This window comes from Mastomys coucha, unplaced genomic scaffold (genome assembly GCF_008632895.1).
Source record: "Mastomys coucha isolate ucsf_1 unplaced genomic scaffold, UCSF_Mcou_1 pScaffold22, whole genome shotgun sequence".
NCBI classification, from domain to species: domain Eukaryota; kingdom Metazoa; phylum Chordata; class Mammalia; order Rodentia; family Muridae; genus Mastomys; species Mastomys coucha.
The window spans coordinates 46,293,528-46,312,221 of record NW_022196905.1 but is presented as its reverse complement, the minus strand read 5'-3'; the positions used below and the strand labels follow the sequence as shown (position 1 = coordinate 46,312,221).

The window sequence follows — 18,694 nt, the reverse complement described above, 5'->3', positions numbered from 1 at the left end:
CTCAGAAATCTGCCTGCCTCTGCCTCCCAAGTGCTGGGATTAAAGGCGTGTACCACCACTGCCCGGCTGAGTCTTTATTTTTATATGGCTACGAACCTATGAAATAGTGCATTTCAGAGTCTCGGAATTTCTTGGCCATTTTTGTTGTGGCACCCAAAAAAGATGAGGAACTCTTCTCCCCCTCCCCCAAGCATTTCAAAGTCATATAGAATTTGCAGGCCATGTTTACTTGCTCGCTAACATGCAAGCACATATGTTCTGCCATTGGTGATTTCCTACATTTGGTAGACTACTACTACATTCTAAAGATACACTATTCACAGACACGTATTAGTACAAAGTTCTTAAAGGAATTCTGTAGATCTAAATGAAGTACAGAAAACTCTAGATCTCAGGTAAGATATGCAAAAGGTTCCTCTTCCCATAGTATGCTGCTGGGTTGAGTTATTGCAGATTATTGCATAGTTTGAAATGAAAAGAGTAACTATCATGAGATAAATTTGCCACGGGAGCAGGGCTCTATCCTTTCATAAGGTTGTCAGGCAGTAGGAAATGCTGAAATATATCAAGGTATGGAAGTAAGGTTCTGGAATCTGACACAGTCTGGGGAAGACTCATGACTGGAGCAGATCATAAATCGTCATTTCTTGAGAAGCCCACACAATGGCCCTTCTGCCTTCTCTGCTCTCTCTTGAAGTACTAGTGTTCTTGGTTATAAGAGGGTTTACCTAGCTCAAGCCAACGCCCCTTTCCTCTTGCGGGAAACCCGCTAATCTTGCCAACTCTCTCAAGAATACTCCAAAGTTTCCAACTTCTTCCCAGGCAGTTGTGGTGTTGGGGGTTGGGGTGGAGAGCAACCAAGACAGCCCTGCGCATGCGCGGAAGCAGAAGGCGGAGGCCTAAGGTATTTTGGGTCCACTGCCGCCCCGTACCGTCTGGGCGGCGCGCTGCATCCTGGGCCTTGGCGTGTGTTTAGTGGGCGCCGTCATGAACTCCGAAAACTTCGCGGCCGGCGAGCGGCGGGTGTCTCCGGCTTACGTGAGGCAGGGCTGCGAGGCTCGGCGCGCACACGAACACCTCATCCGGCTGCTTCTAGAGCAGGTATTCCGCTGCCTCGGCACTCGGGCTCGGCGTCTTCTGGAGGGGAGGGGCAGCGCGCTCGTCAGCGCGTGCGGAACTGTCAAAGTCCAAGGGTTTGGTCAGCCTGGGCCACTGCGAGCGCCTGCGGTTGGTAAACCTCCTGCAGCGGGCAGCTTTCCGCCAGACCTCTCTGGCCTCGCTCCTTGACAGCAGTCCTGAACTTTAGTGTCCCCAAGGTTTGCCAGCCCCTAGTTAGAAAACTCAACTGAGGACATCACCTTTTCAGTTTCCCTAACTTAACTGAGGTTTAAGAGTCCCCGCCGGGCAGTGGTGGCGCACGCCTTTAATCCCAGCACTTGGGAGGCAGAGGCAGGTGGATTTCTGAGTTCGAGGCCAGCCTGGTCTACAGAGTGAGTTCCAGGACAGCCAGGGCTACACAGAGAAACCCTGTCTCGAAAAAACAAACAAACAACAACAACAAAAGAGTCCTCGCCAAACTTCAGTGGCGGTATTACATATATTCGCAACCTCTAATTTGTAGTCAAATAGAATACGAACGTTTGGCCAATTGGCAGTTCCTTCATAGTTGCTGAGTTTATTTCTGATGTGAGGAGTCAAGGGTCACTAAAACACATTAAACAGAATTCATGTACATTGATGTGGAGTTTTAGGGACCGATAATTTTCCTGAGTATAAATGCCATTACTATTTTCTTCAAGGGCAAGTGTCCAGAGGATGGCTGGGATGAAAGTACACTCGAACTCTTTCTGCATGAGCTTGCAGTCATGGATAGCAACAATTTCCTGGGTAATTGTGGTGTGGGAGAAAGGGAAGGGAGAGTGGCGTCTGCTTTGGTTGCTCGTCGTCATTACAGGTATGGTTCTTAAACTACTTGTGAAAACATTTATTTATTTAATTTTTCTGGGAATGGGAGTGGATGGAGCTTAAAACAACGGTGGTGGTATTCCTACTAAATTATAGTTTCCACTCAGAAATAATTCCTTCCCTCATCAAATGGGTATGGAAATCAAACAGAACTGACAGAAACACTTGGAGCAGGTGTTTTCATGACAGTAGACCTAGAGTTCTGATATGTGGTGGTTTGCCTTTGAGATACTGGCTGGTCAACAGCACTAGTGCTGTGTTCTGATAATATTTTAAACTAGTACATCTGTTCTAAAAGCTTAATTAAAAAAAAAAAAAAACATAGCTCGGACTGAGGAGATGGCTCAGCAGTTAAGAGCACTGACTGTTCTTCCAGAGGTCCCTGAGTTCAGTTCCCAGCTACCACATGGTGACTCACAACCATCTACAGTGGGATCAAATGCTCTCTTCTGGTGTGTGTAAGGACAATTACAGTGTACTCATATACACAAAATAAATAAATAAGTCTTTTAAAAATACCACAGTTTTTTAAAAAAGTTCTTCAAAAGGAATAAGAATTACTCTAGAGATACATATAAGTGACAGGTGACCTCAAATATCATGTTCTGGAGTGGTAACAGTTTCATGAAATTTTTAATATAAAATAGTTGCAGAATAAAATCATAGGCCAAGATACTTTTTGAATACACTAGCAGAAATATAGAGGTAGGCATGTTTCAAGAAAGCAGGGAAATCCTGTCGCAGGCCTTGGGTGTTTATTTTCTTATGACATTCTTAGCTTTTGGGTAGGTGAAGCTAGGGGGTTTCTGTCATCCAGAGGATTTACTTAATAGTCACCGAGAGGTCACCCAGAGGGAAGATGTTTTAGTGCTGGACCTGCAACTGGCTGACTTGCCACAATCATGGAAGTTCAGCCAGCCTTGTAGAATGTTTAACATGGGTGTGGCCTTTTTTCTTTTTCTTTTTTAAACTTCAGTTGACATACATCATAGTTGTGTGTTGTATTTTTTTTCTTTTTTTTAGTTTTTAAGACATTCTCACTTTGTAACTGTGGCTGGTCTAGAACTCACTATGTAGCTCATGCTGGCCTCAGACAAAGAGATTCACTTGCCTCTACCTCCTGAATCACAGGATTAAAGGTGTTCAACACCACGAGTAGCCATATTTTTCTTTTAATGTACAGGCTTTATTGGCGAGTAAAGCATGGTTTATCACTCTCTGGATTCCAGAAGATAGAGGAACAGTTGTATTAGATGATTACATTATTTGTATTATTTTTGAGATTTTAATCCATTCTAAAAAGTGATTTTTTAAGAGACCCACCTGCCTCTCCTTCCTGTGGGCTAGGACTGAAGGCATGTGCCACAACTGCCTGGAAAAAATGATTTAATCATTAATTGGTAGTGGTTTTGGATATGACTGCTTATTTCTGTCTTTCACCCTTTCTGTGAGAAATATGATCTCTTAAAAACATTTTTTTTTTTCAAATCAAGGTGAAGTATTTGAGGCATACTAAAATTTTATTTTAATAAAAACATTTGCAATCAGAACTGATGATAATTAATAGGGATGCAGATTTCCAGTCTAACAGTGCCCTGGTAACAAGGTCAATATATAATGTATATGGATGTCTTGTATATAAGGCGTGCCTGTAAAGAAGTACAGTACTAGTTAGTGCTCTGTAATACTCTCATTATACACAATTTCTGATCTAATTGAATATAAGAGATGGAGCATGCCGAAGAAGTTTTGTTTTTTGTTTTTTTTTTTTAAGTGTATAGGACTATCTAATTTAATACCACTGGATTTGTACACTCATTTTCAAGAAACATAATTTAGAAATTAGGAAAGTTTTTGCTTGGGTGGTGGTACTGCTTGTAATCCCAGCACTTAGCAGAAACAAGGGCAAGAATCCAAAGTATAGGATCAGCCAGGGTTTCTTAGTGAGATCCTGTCTCAAAAGACCACTGACACCACCAGCAACTAATTAGGAAAGTTTTAAAGCATCAACTCATTCAGGTTGAAATCTGTCCCACTGCTCTGGTAGGCAGAAAAGAGGGAATAGAATGTTACCTGTACTGTGTACAGAGTGTAAACAGACCACTCTAAAGGCTAATGGCTTAAAATCATTATTCTTCCTGGTTCTGTGTGTTAACTGAGCTCAGCAATGTGTTTCTGGTGTAGTTGTCAAGTGTCAGCTAAGACTGTAGTCTCATTGAAGGTGAGAGTGGCCAGTCTATTAAAGATGATTTGCTTACATGGCGAAGGGCTCAGATCCCATCTTCTGTTATGTTAGCTCCTCCCAGTGTGGCAGCTAGATTTTGGAAGGCAGTGCACACTAGCAGACTCTTCAAGAAGCCAAGTGGATTTTATTGCTTCTTAAGATCTTTTAGAACTCAGAGGCTCTGGACAATCACTTTTTATGTTCTTCCCAGTCAAAAGTCAGTCAGTAAGGACACTCCCACCCCCAATCTAGATGTAGATATGGAGGAGAATTAAACTGTATCTTTTGGTGTGAACCAACAGGAGAAAAGAATTTGCTAATTCTTTTGATGGTCTTAGCTACTACAACATATTGAAACTGTTTCGACTTAAGGTATTTCCACATTAGTTTTTTTATGAAGTATACTGACCTCAACAGAAAACTGCCTCTGTTAGTTTTTGGTTATTTATTTGTAAACCTGCGTATTGACTACTTGAACACTGAATGTATTTGTATGGATTTTGGCCTATTTTTTGTTTAGGTTCATCCATGGAATTGGGCGATCTGGTGATATTTCTGCTGTGCAACCAAAAGCTGCAGGTTCTAGCCTCTTGAACAAAATTACTAATTCTTTGGTGCTTAATGTCATAAAGCTGGCTGGTATGTATCATGTCAATCATAATGTGATTGATGATTGATAGCACACAAGTTTCTTATATTTTCGTGTCTTCAAAAATAATATGAATGACTTTTAAAAGGATACACATGTAAACCTGTTTCAGAATAAGGCAAAAAATAAGAGCTATAGCCCCAGGAATGACTGTTTCTTGTTTGTTTTTTAGAGGGTCTCTGTGACTCCCTGACTGTCCTGGAACCATCTCTGTAGACCAGGCTGGCCTTGAATTGAGAGATCTGCTTGCCTCTGCTTCATGAGGCCCATCACCGGGCAGATTGCAATGTTTCTGACTTTTTTTTTCCTGAGACAGGGTCTTGCTATGTAGCTCTGGCTCTCCTGGGACTCACTGTAGACCAGGCTGGTCTCAAAATCACAGAGATACACTTGCCTCTCTGCCTCCCAAGTATTGGGATTAAAGGTGTGCAGCACTATCCCCTGGCTTCAACAATGAGTTTCATGAGAGCAAATGTGAAGAAACATCAGGGTTATAGTCCGTGTTATTTGATAAAGGGAATGTATCATTTCTTCCAGGAGGTTTTAGTAGGATAATAAATTGTTTTATTTCTTATTTGTAGGTGTTCATTCAGTGGCTAGTTGCTTTGTAGTTCCTATGGCAACTGGGATGAGTCTCACCTTGTGTTTCCTAACACTACGACACAAAAGACCGAAGGCCAAGTATATCGTATGGCCACGGATAGACCAGAAGTCCTGCTTTAAGTCCATGGTCACTGCAGGTAAAGACGACATGCAGCTATGTGATATTTTAAACATCCAATGGAAAAGTTCAGATTTTTATGTAGAGCTAGGTAAATGAAAAATTAAATGTACTCCATATTCATGCTTTAAAGAAATTGTAGTGAAGTATTCATAAAATTTAGTACTTTTTTTATGTAACTTTTAAATTTACTTAAAGGTTACTTACCTTTACCATTAAAGTTTGTATAATTATTTGTGAGGTGATCTTTAATTATCTGCTAGTACAGTATTTCAATTAAAAACATGGACTCTTAGGCCATGAGATGGGTTAATGATCTTCACGCTATTGAAATTAATTATTGGGGTTTTTTTTCGTGTGTGTGTATATGGTAAAACAAAATTTATGGGTATGATTTATTTTAGTGCTTGAATTTTATTATTATTTATATCTATCTCTGTAATAAACTTAAATGAAATTGAAATGTTTCTAGAGAATGATCAGGGTTCTTTTTTTAAGATTTATTTATATATTATATATATATAATATATATAAATGATATATATAAATTATATATATATATAATATATATATGTATATATATTATATATATATATGAATACATTGTATTTGTCTTCAGACACACCAGAAGAAGACATTGGACCCCATTATAGATGGTTGTGAGCCACCATGTGGGTGCTGGGAATTGAACTCAGGACCCTTGGAAGAGCAGCCAGTGCTCTTAACTGCTGAGCCATCTCTCCAGCCCTGAGCAGGTTTCTTTTTGATTATCAGCATCTGAGCAATTAACTTCTGTAGACCTCTGGCTAATATGTGTTTTCTTTACAGTATAAAAGTCTTTCCATATCGTTTCAAAGCATTAATATTCAGTCCTAGTTGTCTACTTGTTCTTCACATCCTTTTGACTTGTTTCTGTCTAATGCCAGTTCTGAGCCACTGTCTTTATTACCAGAGGAAAAGTTTGTTAGTTTAATAAGTATTTAATAAGAAAGTTCTTTGTGCCATTGCATTGGTTCTTAGAGTTCTAGAATCATCTCACATTTAGTTGACACTAATTCTTAGCTCTCTGGTTGATTTGATTAGGTTTTGAACCCGTGGTAATAGAAAATGTATTGGAAGGTGATGAGCTGCGCACGGACCTGAAAGCCGTGGAAGCTAAAATCGAGGAGCTTGGGCCTGAGCATATCCTGTGCCTTCATTCTACCACAGCCTGTTTTGCTCCAAGGGTGCCCGATAGGTAACTGACTTTGGTCATTAACTGAATATTGATAGCTAACTGAATATTGATAGCTAACTGAATATTGGTCGATAGATGCTCACTCAGCAGTCTTTTGACTAACAGGCTGTCTGTCACTGAGATGATGTTAGGCAGTGAGTAGTGAGTCTACTGGCCAGGTCCTAGTCCATCCTAGGGACAGTTATTGAAGCGATTTGGAAAAGTTTGATGCTGAAGGAAAATCAACTGATGCAGAGGTGGACATCCTTCTATCCAAACCTTAGTTCGTCTTATTTGTTTGCATTCCTGCTCTTGCCAGTTCAAGCCTCTCTGGGGTGTTTTACTCATTGCTTAAGCTTTTTCAAGTGAAATGCTGGGTTTAGCATTTTCCCCATCTTTACTTTGGCCTTGCAGTGCATTTGATAAGTAGGAAGTATATTCATTAACAGACTATAAATAAGGTAGTTTAGGATTATTTACATTTCTGTGATGGGGAGATTAAACTAGGTGTTGACAGTGCTTGTCCACATTTTGAAGATAACATAAAGTAGAAAATTAAAGCCAAGGGGGTGGCAGATGTTCACTTTTCTAAAAGATAGCCATAAATATTTTATTTTAAAAATGTCATAGGGCTTAGATTTATTAACAGAATTTTCTGTTTTAGCCAGAAGCTTGAGTTTGGTCTCATTTCAATATTTTTAACAGAAGTCCTAATGAATAAGAGTCATGTTGACTTTGGACTCTGGTTGCTCAGCTCTGGTGTTTGTGCACTCATGTTGTTTGGCAGTGGTGGCCACATGTTAGCTTTTAGTATCTCACAGGCAAATTTTAAAAGATCATATTGAAGCTGCGCTCTTGAAAAATTACCTTGTGTCATTCATGAGCCCATGAATTCTGTTTTAAAATTATGTTGCATATGCTGTAGTAGTTTATTAATGACCAGTCATTTAAAACTTCTATCAAATATGAAAGAAATGGTATTCTTCCATAATTTTAATATCTAGAAATTTTTAATGGAAAAGAAGAAAACCTCATTTCCCAAGACAGCTTGTGAGTGTTTGTGTTACATGAGTTATTTTTCTCCGGGGAGCTTTGCTTCATCTTCAGTGTGTGTGGTACTGCATTGGTTTACATGTAGACCTGCTACAAAGAGTCAGGAGGGTTTAACAGTCAGCAGATTGGCATTTGTTACCTTTTATTTGTATGATGTAGTGAATGTTTTTGATTAGTGAGGCTTAGGAAGATAGAGGTGTAAAGTTAGTAGTATATTTGAGTTTCTGATTTTATAGTCTTTTAGTGGTATATCATTTATTTTGTTTTTATTGGTTAATTATTATGGAGTATTGAATAGGAAATCTATGTAAAAAATGTTTTTTGTTTTTGTTTGTTCTTGTTGTTGTTGTTTTGAGACAGGGTTTCTCTTTATAGCCCTGACTGTCCTGAAATTCACTCTGTAAACTAGGCTGGCTTCGAACTTAGAAATCCGCCTGCCTCTGCATTCCAAGTGCTGGGATTAAAGGCGTGCGCCACCACTGCCCGGCATAAAAAAAAATGTTAAAAGAATGTCATTTCTGATGGCTATTAAAATTCTGATTTAGAATACAATGGGGTTCACATGGAATAGCTGTTTTCTGGTTTTTTTTTTGCCTTTCATTTAGTATATTTTTGTGTCCTATTAAAACATCTGATTAATTTAGGTCATTTAAAGTTACTTACAAATTTTATTTGTTTATTTAAATAAGTTTAATATTACTATACCTTATTTTCAAGGAGGTTATTAGAGAATTCTTTCTCTAGCGCACACATGAAAAAAAAGTGCCCTTTATATTCTGAAGAATATATGTGTGTGTTCCAAGTCTATGTTGTTAATAGTAGAAGACATTTTGGTATTGATTGTGAGTCAGGTGTGTTGTGTGTGCTTGTTTGCATGCTTGTGTGTATGTTTGTGTGTATGTGCTCCAACAACTGATTTTGGGTGTCTTTTTCTATCACTCTTCACTTTGTTGTTGTGAGACGGGGCTCTCACTGGAGCACCCTGTTTTAGTTAGCCTGGCTGGCTCTTGAGCCCCAGAGTGGTCCTGTCTTTGCCTGCCTGTTGGTGGGATTTCAGACACATGCTGCCACACCTGACTTTTTCTGTGATTCTGAGGAATTCAACTCAGATCCTCATGCTTGCAAGGCAAGCACTTTGCTGACTGAATAATCCATCTCTCCAGCCCTAAAAATTATGTTTTATCCATGTCTTACTGTTCTGTTGCTGTGAATATACTGCATGATCATGGCAACTCTTACAAAGGAAAGCATTTAATTGGGGCTGGCTTATGGTTTCAGAGGTTTAGTCCATTATTATCAGCGCAGGGAGCATAGTGTCACATAGCTAGACGTGGTGCTAGAACAGTAAGTTGAGAGTTCTACGTCAAGATCTGTAGGCAGCAGGAATGCAAAATGGACCTGGCTTTTGAAGCCTAAAAGCCTACCTCCATGACATATCTCCAACAAGGCCACACATCCTGTTCCTTCTTAAGTAGTAACAGTCCCTGATGACTAAGCATTGAAATATTTGAGTGAGTGTAGATAATTATTACCTAAACCACCACCACAATTTATAATACTTGAAGGAAGCAAATTAAAAGTTTTGGGGGCTGGAGAGATGGCTCAGCGGTTAAGAGCACTGACTGCTCTTCCAAAGGTCTTGAGTTCAAATCCCAGCAACCACATGGTGGCTCACAACCACCTGTAATGAGATTGATGCCCTCTTCTTGGGTGTCTGAAGACAGCTACAGTGTACTTACATATAATAAATAAATAAATCTTTAAAAAAAAGTTTCTGATACATGAACATTATCTTATTCCCATTTATAGTTTTAAAACATACTTGCTCACATCTAGAAAAAAGGATACACCATGCATAGCTTAGTAGTATAAGTATAAGTAGTATACTTACTGAGTAGATCATACCACTCAGTAAGTACTGACTGACCTGACTGGCCTGAAATTTACTCTTTAGAACAGGCTGGCCTCGAATTCACAGAGATCTACTTGTCTCCTGATGCTGTGTATTTAAATACCTCCTTTTGGAGAGAAAATTTAAAATGCTTTATTTCCAAATTGTTGTATTCTGTGAAACAAAACATTAAAAAATCAGCTTAATTGCATCATAGGATTTAGTTATAGATTTACAGTGTGCTGACATTTTTAGAGGTGGTTTTAGTCACAAGGACCTCTACTGTGTTGTTGTTCATTACTATATTTAACAATGGTAATATGGAGTGTCAAATGAACAGTGAAGAAATATAAATTTTTTTTAAAGGATGTATCAGGTCATTAGGCAATGCCAGTGGTCAGTGACTTTTGGTATAGGGATATTGTAATTTTCCCTCTGTGAGCCTCTTTAAGCTTTCCAGATATGCTCATTGTTTTCCCAGCATTATCTTCAGTATGGTGAGCAGTCAGAGCAGTAAGCAAAGAGCCACAGCGCTCTGTAAGAATCATAGCATCTTTGTCCTGTTTGTAAAAAGTTTGGAAATTAGTTAAGAGTTACCATCATAAGCTTTTTTTGTTGCTTTTCCCTTTTAGACAGGGTCTCATTATGGCCTGGAATTTGCTGTGTAGACCTGGCTTGGAACTCACTATGTAGACCTAGCTGACCTCAAACTCACACAGAGATCCTCCTGCCTCTGGCTGCCAAGTCATAAGCTTTTATGAATACATTTTTTCTCATTTACTGGTAACATTAAAAGGTATTCTAGGTTTCCTAAAGTGTTTGTTCTGTGTTTCCAAGCTGGTGAGTTACATGTAAAGATACTATAGAGGGAATTCAGTTTGTCATCCTCTCTCCCTTTCCCTGGTATACCTTAAGACTGGCTATTAATAAAAACTTTCCATAATTATTTATAAAGCACAGTATGAGTATATCTTTCTGTAAATGTTTATGTTTATAGATTAGAAGAACTGGCTGTGATTTGTGCTAAGTATGACATTCCACATGTAGTCAACAACGCTTATGGATTACAGTCTTCAAAGTGCATGCATCTCATTCAGCAGGTGAATTATTATATTAATATTATATACTGTAGGATTATGACTTTTTCTATAACCCAATACAGTAAACATTATTTAGTTCTCTCTACTTCGGGAACATTAGAAACTTGTATACAGTATTCTATTAGTAGAAGTTATTATTCCTAGATAGTATGATTGGATAGTAGCTTTTAAAGACATTTATTTATGCATATAATTATATGTGTGCATGTATCTCTGCATGTGAGTGTGTGAGCATGCTAGTTTGTGCAGCCGGGGATCAGAAGAGGGTCCGAGTGCCCTTCTGCTTCTCCCTGAGGCAGGGTCTCTCCTGAACCTGTGGGCTGAATTTTCTCAGCTAGGCTGGAAGCCATCAAGCCCTGGTGATCCTGTCTTCGCCCTCCTTGGAGCTAGGGTTTTGCATACATGTGAAGCATGTGGGTTCTGGGACCCACACTCTGATCCTTGTGGCTGCACTGCAAGTGTTCTTAGTGGATGAGCCATTTTCTCAGGCCCTGTGAAACAGCTTTGATGATCCTGAATCAACATAGAAATATTTCAGTGCCATTCTTCTGAGAACTTTTTTTAACCCAGGATGTTCATTTTTCTAATGAATCGAATTATAGTATTTCAAAAACTATATTGATGATTATATTTTATACAGAGGAAAAAAGAACACAGGAAGGAGCCATGTGAATACATAAAAATATATTTTCAAATCTGAAAAAAAATTTAAACATTTTCTAGGATCTTCAAAATTCTTTAGTAGCTGCTGCCCTCTTATCTCTCCTTATCTTCTCTTACCTTTGGTGTCTTTTCATCATTTCTTAACTTTTCAAGGCTGCTTCACAGATGCATACATTGGATCAGGTATGAGTCATCTAGAGTAGAAGAAATGTGCACAGGGGTCTGTGGTGGAGCTTATGAAACGCTTTACATGGATGACTCGCTTCTGGGCCCCTCCTTCCTCATGTGTGTTCCTGCACAGACGTGTGTGCTATAACATGTACATGGAGGTCAGAGGGCAACTTGTAGGAGTCAGTTCTTTGCTTCTACCATGTGGGTTCTGGAGATGGAACTCAAGCTATCAGGGCGGGTAGCAAATGCTTTTAACCACAGGGCATCTCACTGCCTCCCCCCTTAGATCTTTAGTGCTTTCAAAACTCAAATGCATTAGCATCTCTAAAGGTTTGTGAAAGGAAGGGCCAGGTGACCATAGCTATCTCATAAGCACCTTTAGTTGTCTATAATGAACAGTTTCTGTTCCTGTGGACGTACTATCTTCACTTAGTGTAGTCATTGTGTACATTTTACAAGATACTCCAGGCCTTGCTAGTTATATGTTTATACTTTCTACGGTTTTCACACACATCATTGTATAGGTTTATTTTGATTTATTTATTTAATGTGTGTGTGTGTGTGAGAGAGAGAGATAATGGAAGACTTTAGGAGCGAGAAGAGGCATTACATCCCTTGGAACTGCAGTTCAAGGTGTTTTGTGAGCTGCCATAGAGTGCTGGGACCAAAATTCTGGTCTTCATCCTAGAGCAGGAATTGTTCTAATTGCTGAGGTCTTTCGGCAGCCCCAAGTGAGCCATTTACTCAGACCTTATTATTCCCTAATTGAGAAGTGCTTAGTGTCTGGGGCTTACAACATACTTTTCAGTACTAGAAAATGGAGCTGTGGAGCTGATGGGAAAGGTGTCCTTGGGGCTTCTCTTCCTTTGCCCCACTTCACCATCATCCATGTGTGTGAGGTGTTCTCAGATACAGATTCTGACTTGTAGGTACTATATTACCTCTAAAAACGATTTGTCTTTAAATAGTACATAAACATTTCTGCAAATTGGCCTATATGAGGAGAGGTCATGGCATTGTTGGTTTAAACCACATAAATACATGGGTCTTGATGAGTACTAATTGCTATGTCATGACATTATAAAGTTAACTTTTACTCACAGTTGTGATAATGCAGGGACCCACCATGTGTATTAGGCATCAGTTAGGCTCTTAATGTTTTTAAATCTTATCCTAATAAGTTGTACTATTTGTTGTTCCTGTTCATATATGAGGAAACAAGCTTAGTAGTTTAAGTGACTGGCCTGAGGTCTCATAGCTGCAGAATAGCTTGTATAGCCCAGTCGAAACCAGGACCCAGATTTCCCCCTTAAACACAACACATGAAAACCACAAATCTTTAGAAACCAGAATCACAGTACCCATGTGGTCAATGAAGAAAACCATCATGTCTGAAGTGTAGCATTTTTCAAAGATGCTCCAGAATGACTTAGTTCTGTGTAGATAGGATATTCTGTATAAGAAGTACACTTTTGTTTGTTGTATTTCCTGAAATGTCTAATTTGAGCTGTTAGGACAGATTAATGGAGATGCACATAGTAGAGCTTTAAAAATATGTGTGTTTCCAAAGTGTGGGAAGCAGCAACTTCACTTGTTAAGAGTTGGAGCAAAGAGCTCCAATTGGAGCTGCTACTTCAGCTCATACCTGATTTTCATTTTGTTCAGTAGATCTTCTGGGTTCCCATTAGTGTGTGAGCTACCAAATTACATCATACAGAATACACAGCGATGTCCTATTCCCTATCAGCCTCTGCTCTGCTATTTTTTCTTTTTCTTTGTTAGTAGCAGTGTGTTAGTGTGGGGAGTATGGCCCTTGAACATTTCTGAGATCTGGTGTAGCCTGCTTATTTTCTTGTAGTAGAATGTTCAGTCTTCATGGTGAGAGGTTGCTGTAGTAGTCTGAAGTGCTGATTCCTCCTTCTCTCATCCTTCCTACTCCCAGTTTGGGTTCAGATTCAAAAGCCTAGACAGTTATTTCCAGCCACTTTTTACTTGGGACAACTTGCTATGCTTTCCCATCATTTATTCTGATGGTGTTTGTGCTGCTTCCTCTTCCTGAGGTGAGATGGCTTTTCCTCTGTTCATAGTTCGTTAAGAAATAAGAGTCTCGGCAAGAATAAGGCAAACAGTCAGGTGATGGTCTCTGAGTGCTCTGCTCTCCTCCCCAGCTACTGCCGCCTCTACCTGTTGCCCACATCTGGTCTGTCAGATTAGACCAGCTATCTACGATTTCCATTCTCCCTGAGATACAGAGGTGGGCAGGAAGCGTGAGAACGAAGGTCAAATGTGGTTATAATATTAATAGGAATGTAGATTGTGAACACAGATTGAAAATCTGTGGCTGCAGATAAAGAAAAAACTATGTGAGTAGAAAATTAGATAGTATCTCCATTTTTAAGAGGAGAAAATTGCACCACATTAGACAGAAGAAGGTCACAGCTGTGTGGAATAGGAAGCAGAACTTGGTTCCACGTTTCTAGTAGGTGCATGTTCCACTCTGCTCCAGGAGATTAGACTCCATTTGAAGTTCATTTGCCATGGAACGAGACTGTCTAAGGTCACAATATTAAGGACCACAAGTGACGGAGAAGCACTGCCTGGAACTGCCAGGAATATACAAATGAAATGGCCATTCGTTGATGATAAACATAAAATTTGGCTTCTCTTTTGTGGTCAGAGTCATTATGGAAGTAGAGCTTGTTGTTTAATGACTGGGCTTGGAGTTGACTGCTTGCCTGGGCCTGGGGTCAGTCGTCAGCACCGAGAAACAAACCAACCAACCTAAAAAGGAAAAGGGAGATTATCCCAAGTGTCGGAGAGGCATTTCATTTCCTAGCTGCTTGGCACTTTGGGCAGCTGTAGTCTATTAGATTTTGATTCTAGTATTTATTTAATCACTGCAGACCCTATTGTCAATCAAAGGACACAGGTGCAGGGCATGGGGACATGCTTTGTCTCTTTCACAGTTTTAAAGTAAAAAGCTGTTACCCAGGAATTCCTCCTGTTCTGGTAATGAAATCCCACCTGCTTCCCAGAGGTTATGAGTTAGTGATTAATCTGTGAGAACAGTTGTCATTGCAGAGTGCTGGTGTTCCGCTCATAATGAGCACCGCTCAGAGCTGTGGTTTAGTCCTGTAGACCCTGGACTTACCCTACTGCAAAGCCAATTATAGTCCTTTCACCTGCTTTTGAAAAAACATCTATGCACTGTTTTCAGGGTACTCATTTTTACTTTATAGTTAAGGTAAAATTAGTAGCAGCCTTTGCAAATGTGGGAATGAAATTAAATTTGTATGTATCATTTTGTAGAACATGATTTTCTTATTGTTCTTCTGACCTTTACTATTTAATATCAGTTGTCTGTCTTCATAGCAACTAACATGTGACCCACATGTTATTTGATTCTAGGGGGCTCGGGTTGGTAGAATTGATGCTTTCGTTCAGAGCTTGGACAAAAATTTTATGGTTCCAGTAGGTGGTGCTATAATTGCTGGCTTTAATGATCCCTTCATTCAGGAAATCAGCAAGATGTATCCAGGTAAGTAGATCACTTGGGTTTTGGGAAAAGTAACTAATGGGCAAACTACACATGCACATAGGTTCTGTGATGAGTCTTCTTTTCCAGAGCCTCCCCGTCAGCCCTCCTTCACGGACCCTTCTGTCTGTTTTCAGGAAGAGCTTCAGCTTCACCGTCCTTAGATGTCCTCATCACCTTGTTGTCACTCGGCTGCAATGGCTACAGGAAGCTGTTGAAGGAGAGAAAGGTGAGGTGTGCCTGTGTGCTCAGTGCTGCTCTTGGAGCCTGTGTATCACTCAGATGGGAGCCTCCATCAGTGTTTGTCCTCTCTGTCTGTCCAGATGCTGAGGAGTAGTTCGCATGTGTCACTTTACTGTTAGTATTTGTTTAGAAACCTCTGTATTGAGGATCATTTGTTCACTTGTCACCTAAAGGTAAAGAAGGTCCCCTTTTTATGTTTTAACGTAGAACATATTAAACAGTTTTCTTTTACATGTATTTGAGTGCACATGTGCCATGCATGTGTATATGGATGTCAGAGGACAATTTGTGGGACCAGGAATTGAGTGCAGGTCACCGACTTAAGAGGAAGGCCTTGACCTGTTTTTCAGTCTTACCAGCTCTGCTTTGGTGTTCTTGAACAGGGTCTTGCTGTGTTGCTGTGACTGGCCTGGAGATTGCTTATTTAGACAAGGCAGGCCTCAAACTTAGGGTAGTCCTCCTGCCCCTGCTTCCTAAGTGCTAGGACGACAAGCGTCTACCACCACTTCTGGCATAGAGGCTCTTGAAAAACAAATGAAAAAGTTTTCTTTTGAGTGAGTTGCCAGGCCAGGCACAGCAACACGGCAAGGCCATGTTCAAAAAAACCAAAGCACAGCTGTTTTTGGAAGCCTGAAGGATTATTTTGGTGTGATGAGCTATTCCCAGAAGGAAGAACCATTAGGGGCTGGCTACCTTCTTACATGAAAATAATAAATCCCTCCTTCATCGTTGCTGAAATACTGGACTCATTACTTACATTGGCTGGTGGCGGTGGGGGGAAGTGATAAACTTGGTGGTGTTGACCTAAAGTAGTCCCAGCTACTTAGGAGGCTAAGGCAGGAAGATCACTTGAGCAACAGCAACATAGTGACCCAATGTTTTTAAAAACAAACTAATACAGAAAAGCTTCATTTGAGACAGTTCCATAATTGTTGATGGGTTAGGTCAGATGAAAGTGATTATTCCTCTATCCAACAGTGCTAGAGACCACTGGCATGGCATTTGTATCTAAGCAGCCTTATGGTGTCAACTAGAAATGGAATCCTTCAGATGTACTTCACATGTTTTAAAGCATATGGACATAGCTGATATCACATAGACCCTCTAACAGTGTCATTCCTAACAAAGAATTGATGTTTAAAGTTTTTGTGGCATTTTACTCCAATCTTCCTCTTCCTAATAATTTAATATGGGCAAGTAGTTATATACTGTTTAAATTGTGAGGATATTTCTTAAGATTTACATGGTCATTCATTAGAGATATGCAAATCAAAACCACAGTGAGCAACCTTACATTACGTGCACACACACACACAGTAAAAACAAAAACACAACTAAAACAACAAAAACCTGACAATACTGAATCCTGTCAAAGAGCTGAAACAAGCTGACATTGTTAATAGGAATGTTAAATATGTTAAATGCAGCTTTGGAACCTACTGTGGCAACGTCCTAAGAGTTAGACTTCATCACCCAAAGCGGCTCTTCTGCTTCTAGCTCTTTACTCAAGAGAATGAAAGCTTGAGTTTGTATGAAAACCTCTAGTTGGGTGCGTAAAATGACTCAGTTTATAGTTGCCCAAACATGGAAGTACTCATCATCTGATGAACAGAGCAACACACTGGTACATCTTTCCTTAGCAATGGAAAGGATCAGACTCCAGGTATACAGCAGACGACAACTCCAGTGCATTGTAATAAATGACATGCAGCTAACTCATAAGACTCTCATGTGGTCTCATCTGTATGCCACCTTGGAAAAGCTAGAAGTGACAGGGACAGGAAACACAAATGAGCGCTGGAAGCTAGGATCAGGGAGGCACCTTTTGCGGATGGTGAGATGCCTTACAGTTATGTCCTTAGTGGAAGTGGTTTTGTGATTCTGTATGTTTTTCAAAGTTCAGAGAACGTGAACATTTGGAAAGCGTATACTTGAAGTTTTACATGTATAAATTGTACTTGGCTAAACCAGACAGATATCTTTTACACGTAGGAATAAACCTATAGTTTTATACTGCCATTGGAAGCATCACTATTATAGATAACCAAGGTCCTCAGGTCATGGGTCATGCTTGCGGGTGTTACAGCTCTCAGGAGGACAACTCTCAGGAGTTGGTTCTTGCCTTCCACTGTGAGTTCCACGATTGGGCTCAGATAGTCAGGCTTGCGTGGTCTACTAAGCCATGTTACTGGTCCTCTGCTAGGTTCCTTATATCCATTCTTCAGTGTCATTTTCATCACATGGTGGTAGGAATTGTCTCCATTTTACATATGAAATTGTGATCTGGGAAAATGTACTAGCCCGAGGACTGGCTGGCCATTTGCAAGTCCCAGAATGCTGGTGAAGACCGAGTCGGGGTGCTGCCCAGGCTCCTCTGTATTCTGACTTAGCACTGTCTTCTCTTATTTGCAGTTATTCACACAGCACTGAGGGAGTGGAGTGATCAACCCTGTCATGCTAGGCATTTGAGCCATAAAGATGATGATTGATCCTGTGATCCTCCCGTGCTATCTAGTGGAGGTATTTAAAACTCCAGAAGCTCCCATATGCACTAATTGATTTTATTTAAAATTCTTTGTATAGAATTTACATAGAACAAAAACTGTCTAATGGAGTAATTTTCAGAGTAGTAAAATACTGTTCTGAGAACTCTGACATTGCATGAAAATAAAATTGTTCTTTAATGTTTCACTCAGTAGGGCTTCCTGAGGAAAATGTGGATTTCCTCCATAACCACAATTGCGTATATGTAGCATAAACATTGTTTTCTTATTGGATTTGATGCAGAACTGTAGTGGGCTTTGTCTAAATGGACTTCTCTCTGCTGTGAACATTTCATCATGGTAGTTTATTGGTTCAGCTGTGGAGAAGCTAAGGCAAAGCTATTTTGCGCCAGCCAGAGCTATTTATAAACCATCACTGAGAGAGCCTTTTTTTGTTATTGCTGTTATGTGTACTAAAAAAAGGAGTGTTAAAGGAAAACTTAGGATTTCTTTTTATTCTGTGCCCTTATTCCCCACAATGGTATTTTTAGAGGTTATTTCTTCCAGCTATATCTCTTCAGAAAAAGGCTTTACCTTTGTCACAGTAGAGGCAGACAAGAACTCAGCTTGAAGCCATTCCCTTTCTCAAGCTTTCCTTTTTGAAGGGTGCAAGGATCAGAGAGTGGAACTTTGTGTGTGAATTGAGCCTCTTTGCCCTTAGCCCCTTCCTGATGAGTGCATCTGCTTCATAGTGGGGAGGAATGACCAGGAGTTAAAGGG

At 39.9% G+C, this 18,694-nt stretch overlaps 1 protein-coding gene across 3 annotated transcripts in view; it reads left to right on the top strand.

The window, feature by feature from the left end:
- Nucleotides 1–949: 949 nt before the first annotated feature.
- Nucleotides 950–18,694, top strand: part of Sepsecs (Sep (O-phosphoserine) tRNA:Sec (selenocysteine) tRNA synthase) — a 42,891-nt gene continuing 25,146 nt past the window's right edge. For all 3 annotated transcript variants that reach the window (XR_004110577.1, XM_031342279.1, XM_031342278.1), the window contains exons 1-8: nucleotides 950–1,101; nucleotides 1,800–1,954; nucleotides 4,710–4,828; nucleotides 5,420–5,578; nucleotides 6,643–6,796; nucleotides 10,717–10,819; nucleotides 15,062–15,191; nucleotides 15,326–15,417. Coding sequence is in view for 2 of the 3 variants with exons in the window: in XM_031342279.1 (XP_031198139.1) it covers nucleotides 988–1,101; nucleotides 1,800–1,954; nucleotides 4,710–4,828; nucleotides 5,420–5,578; nucleotides 6,643–6,796; nucleotides 10,717–10,819; nucleotides 15,062–15,191; nucleotides 15,326–15,417 (1,026 nt within the window). In the remaining variant the exon portion in view is untranslated. The remainder of the gene's footprint in view (nucleotides 1,102–1,799; nucleotides 1,955–4,709; nucleotides 4,829–5,419; nucleotides 5,579–6,642; nucleotides 6,797–10,716; nucleotides 10,820–15,061; nucleotides 15,192–15,325; nucleotides 15,418–18,694) is intronic.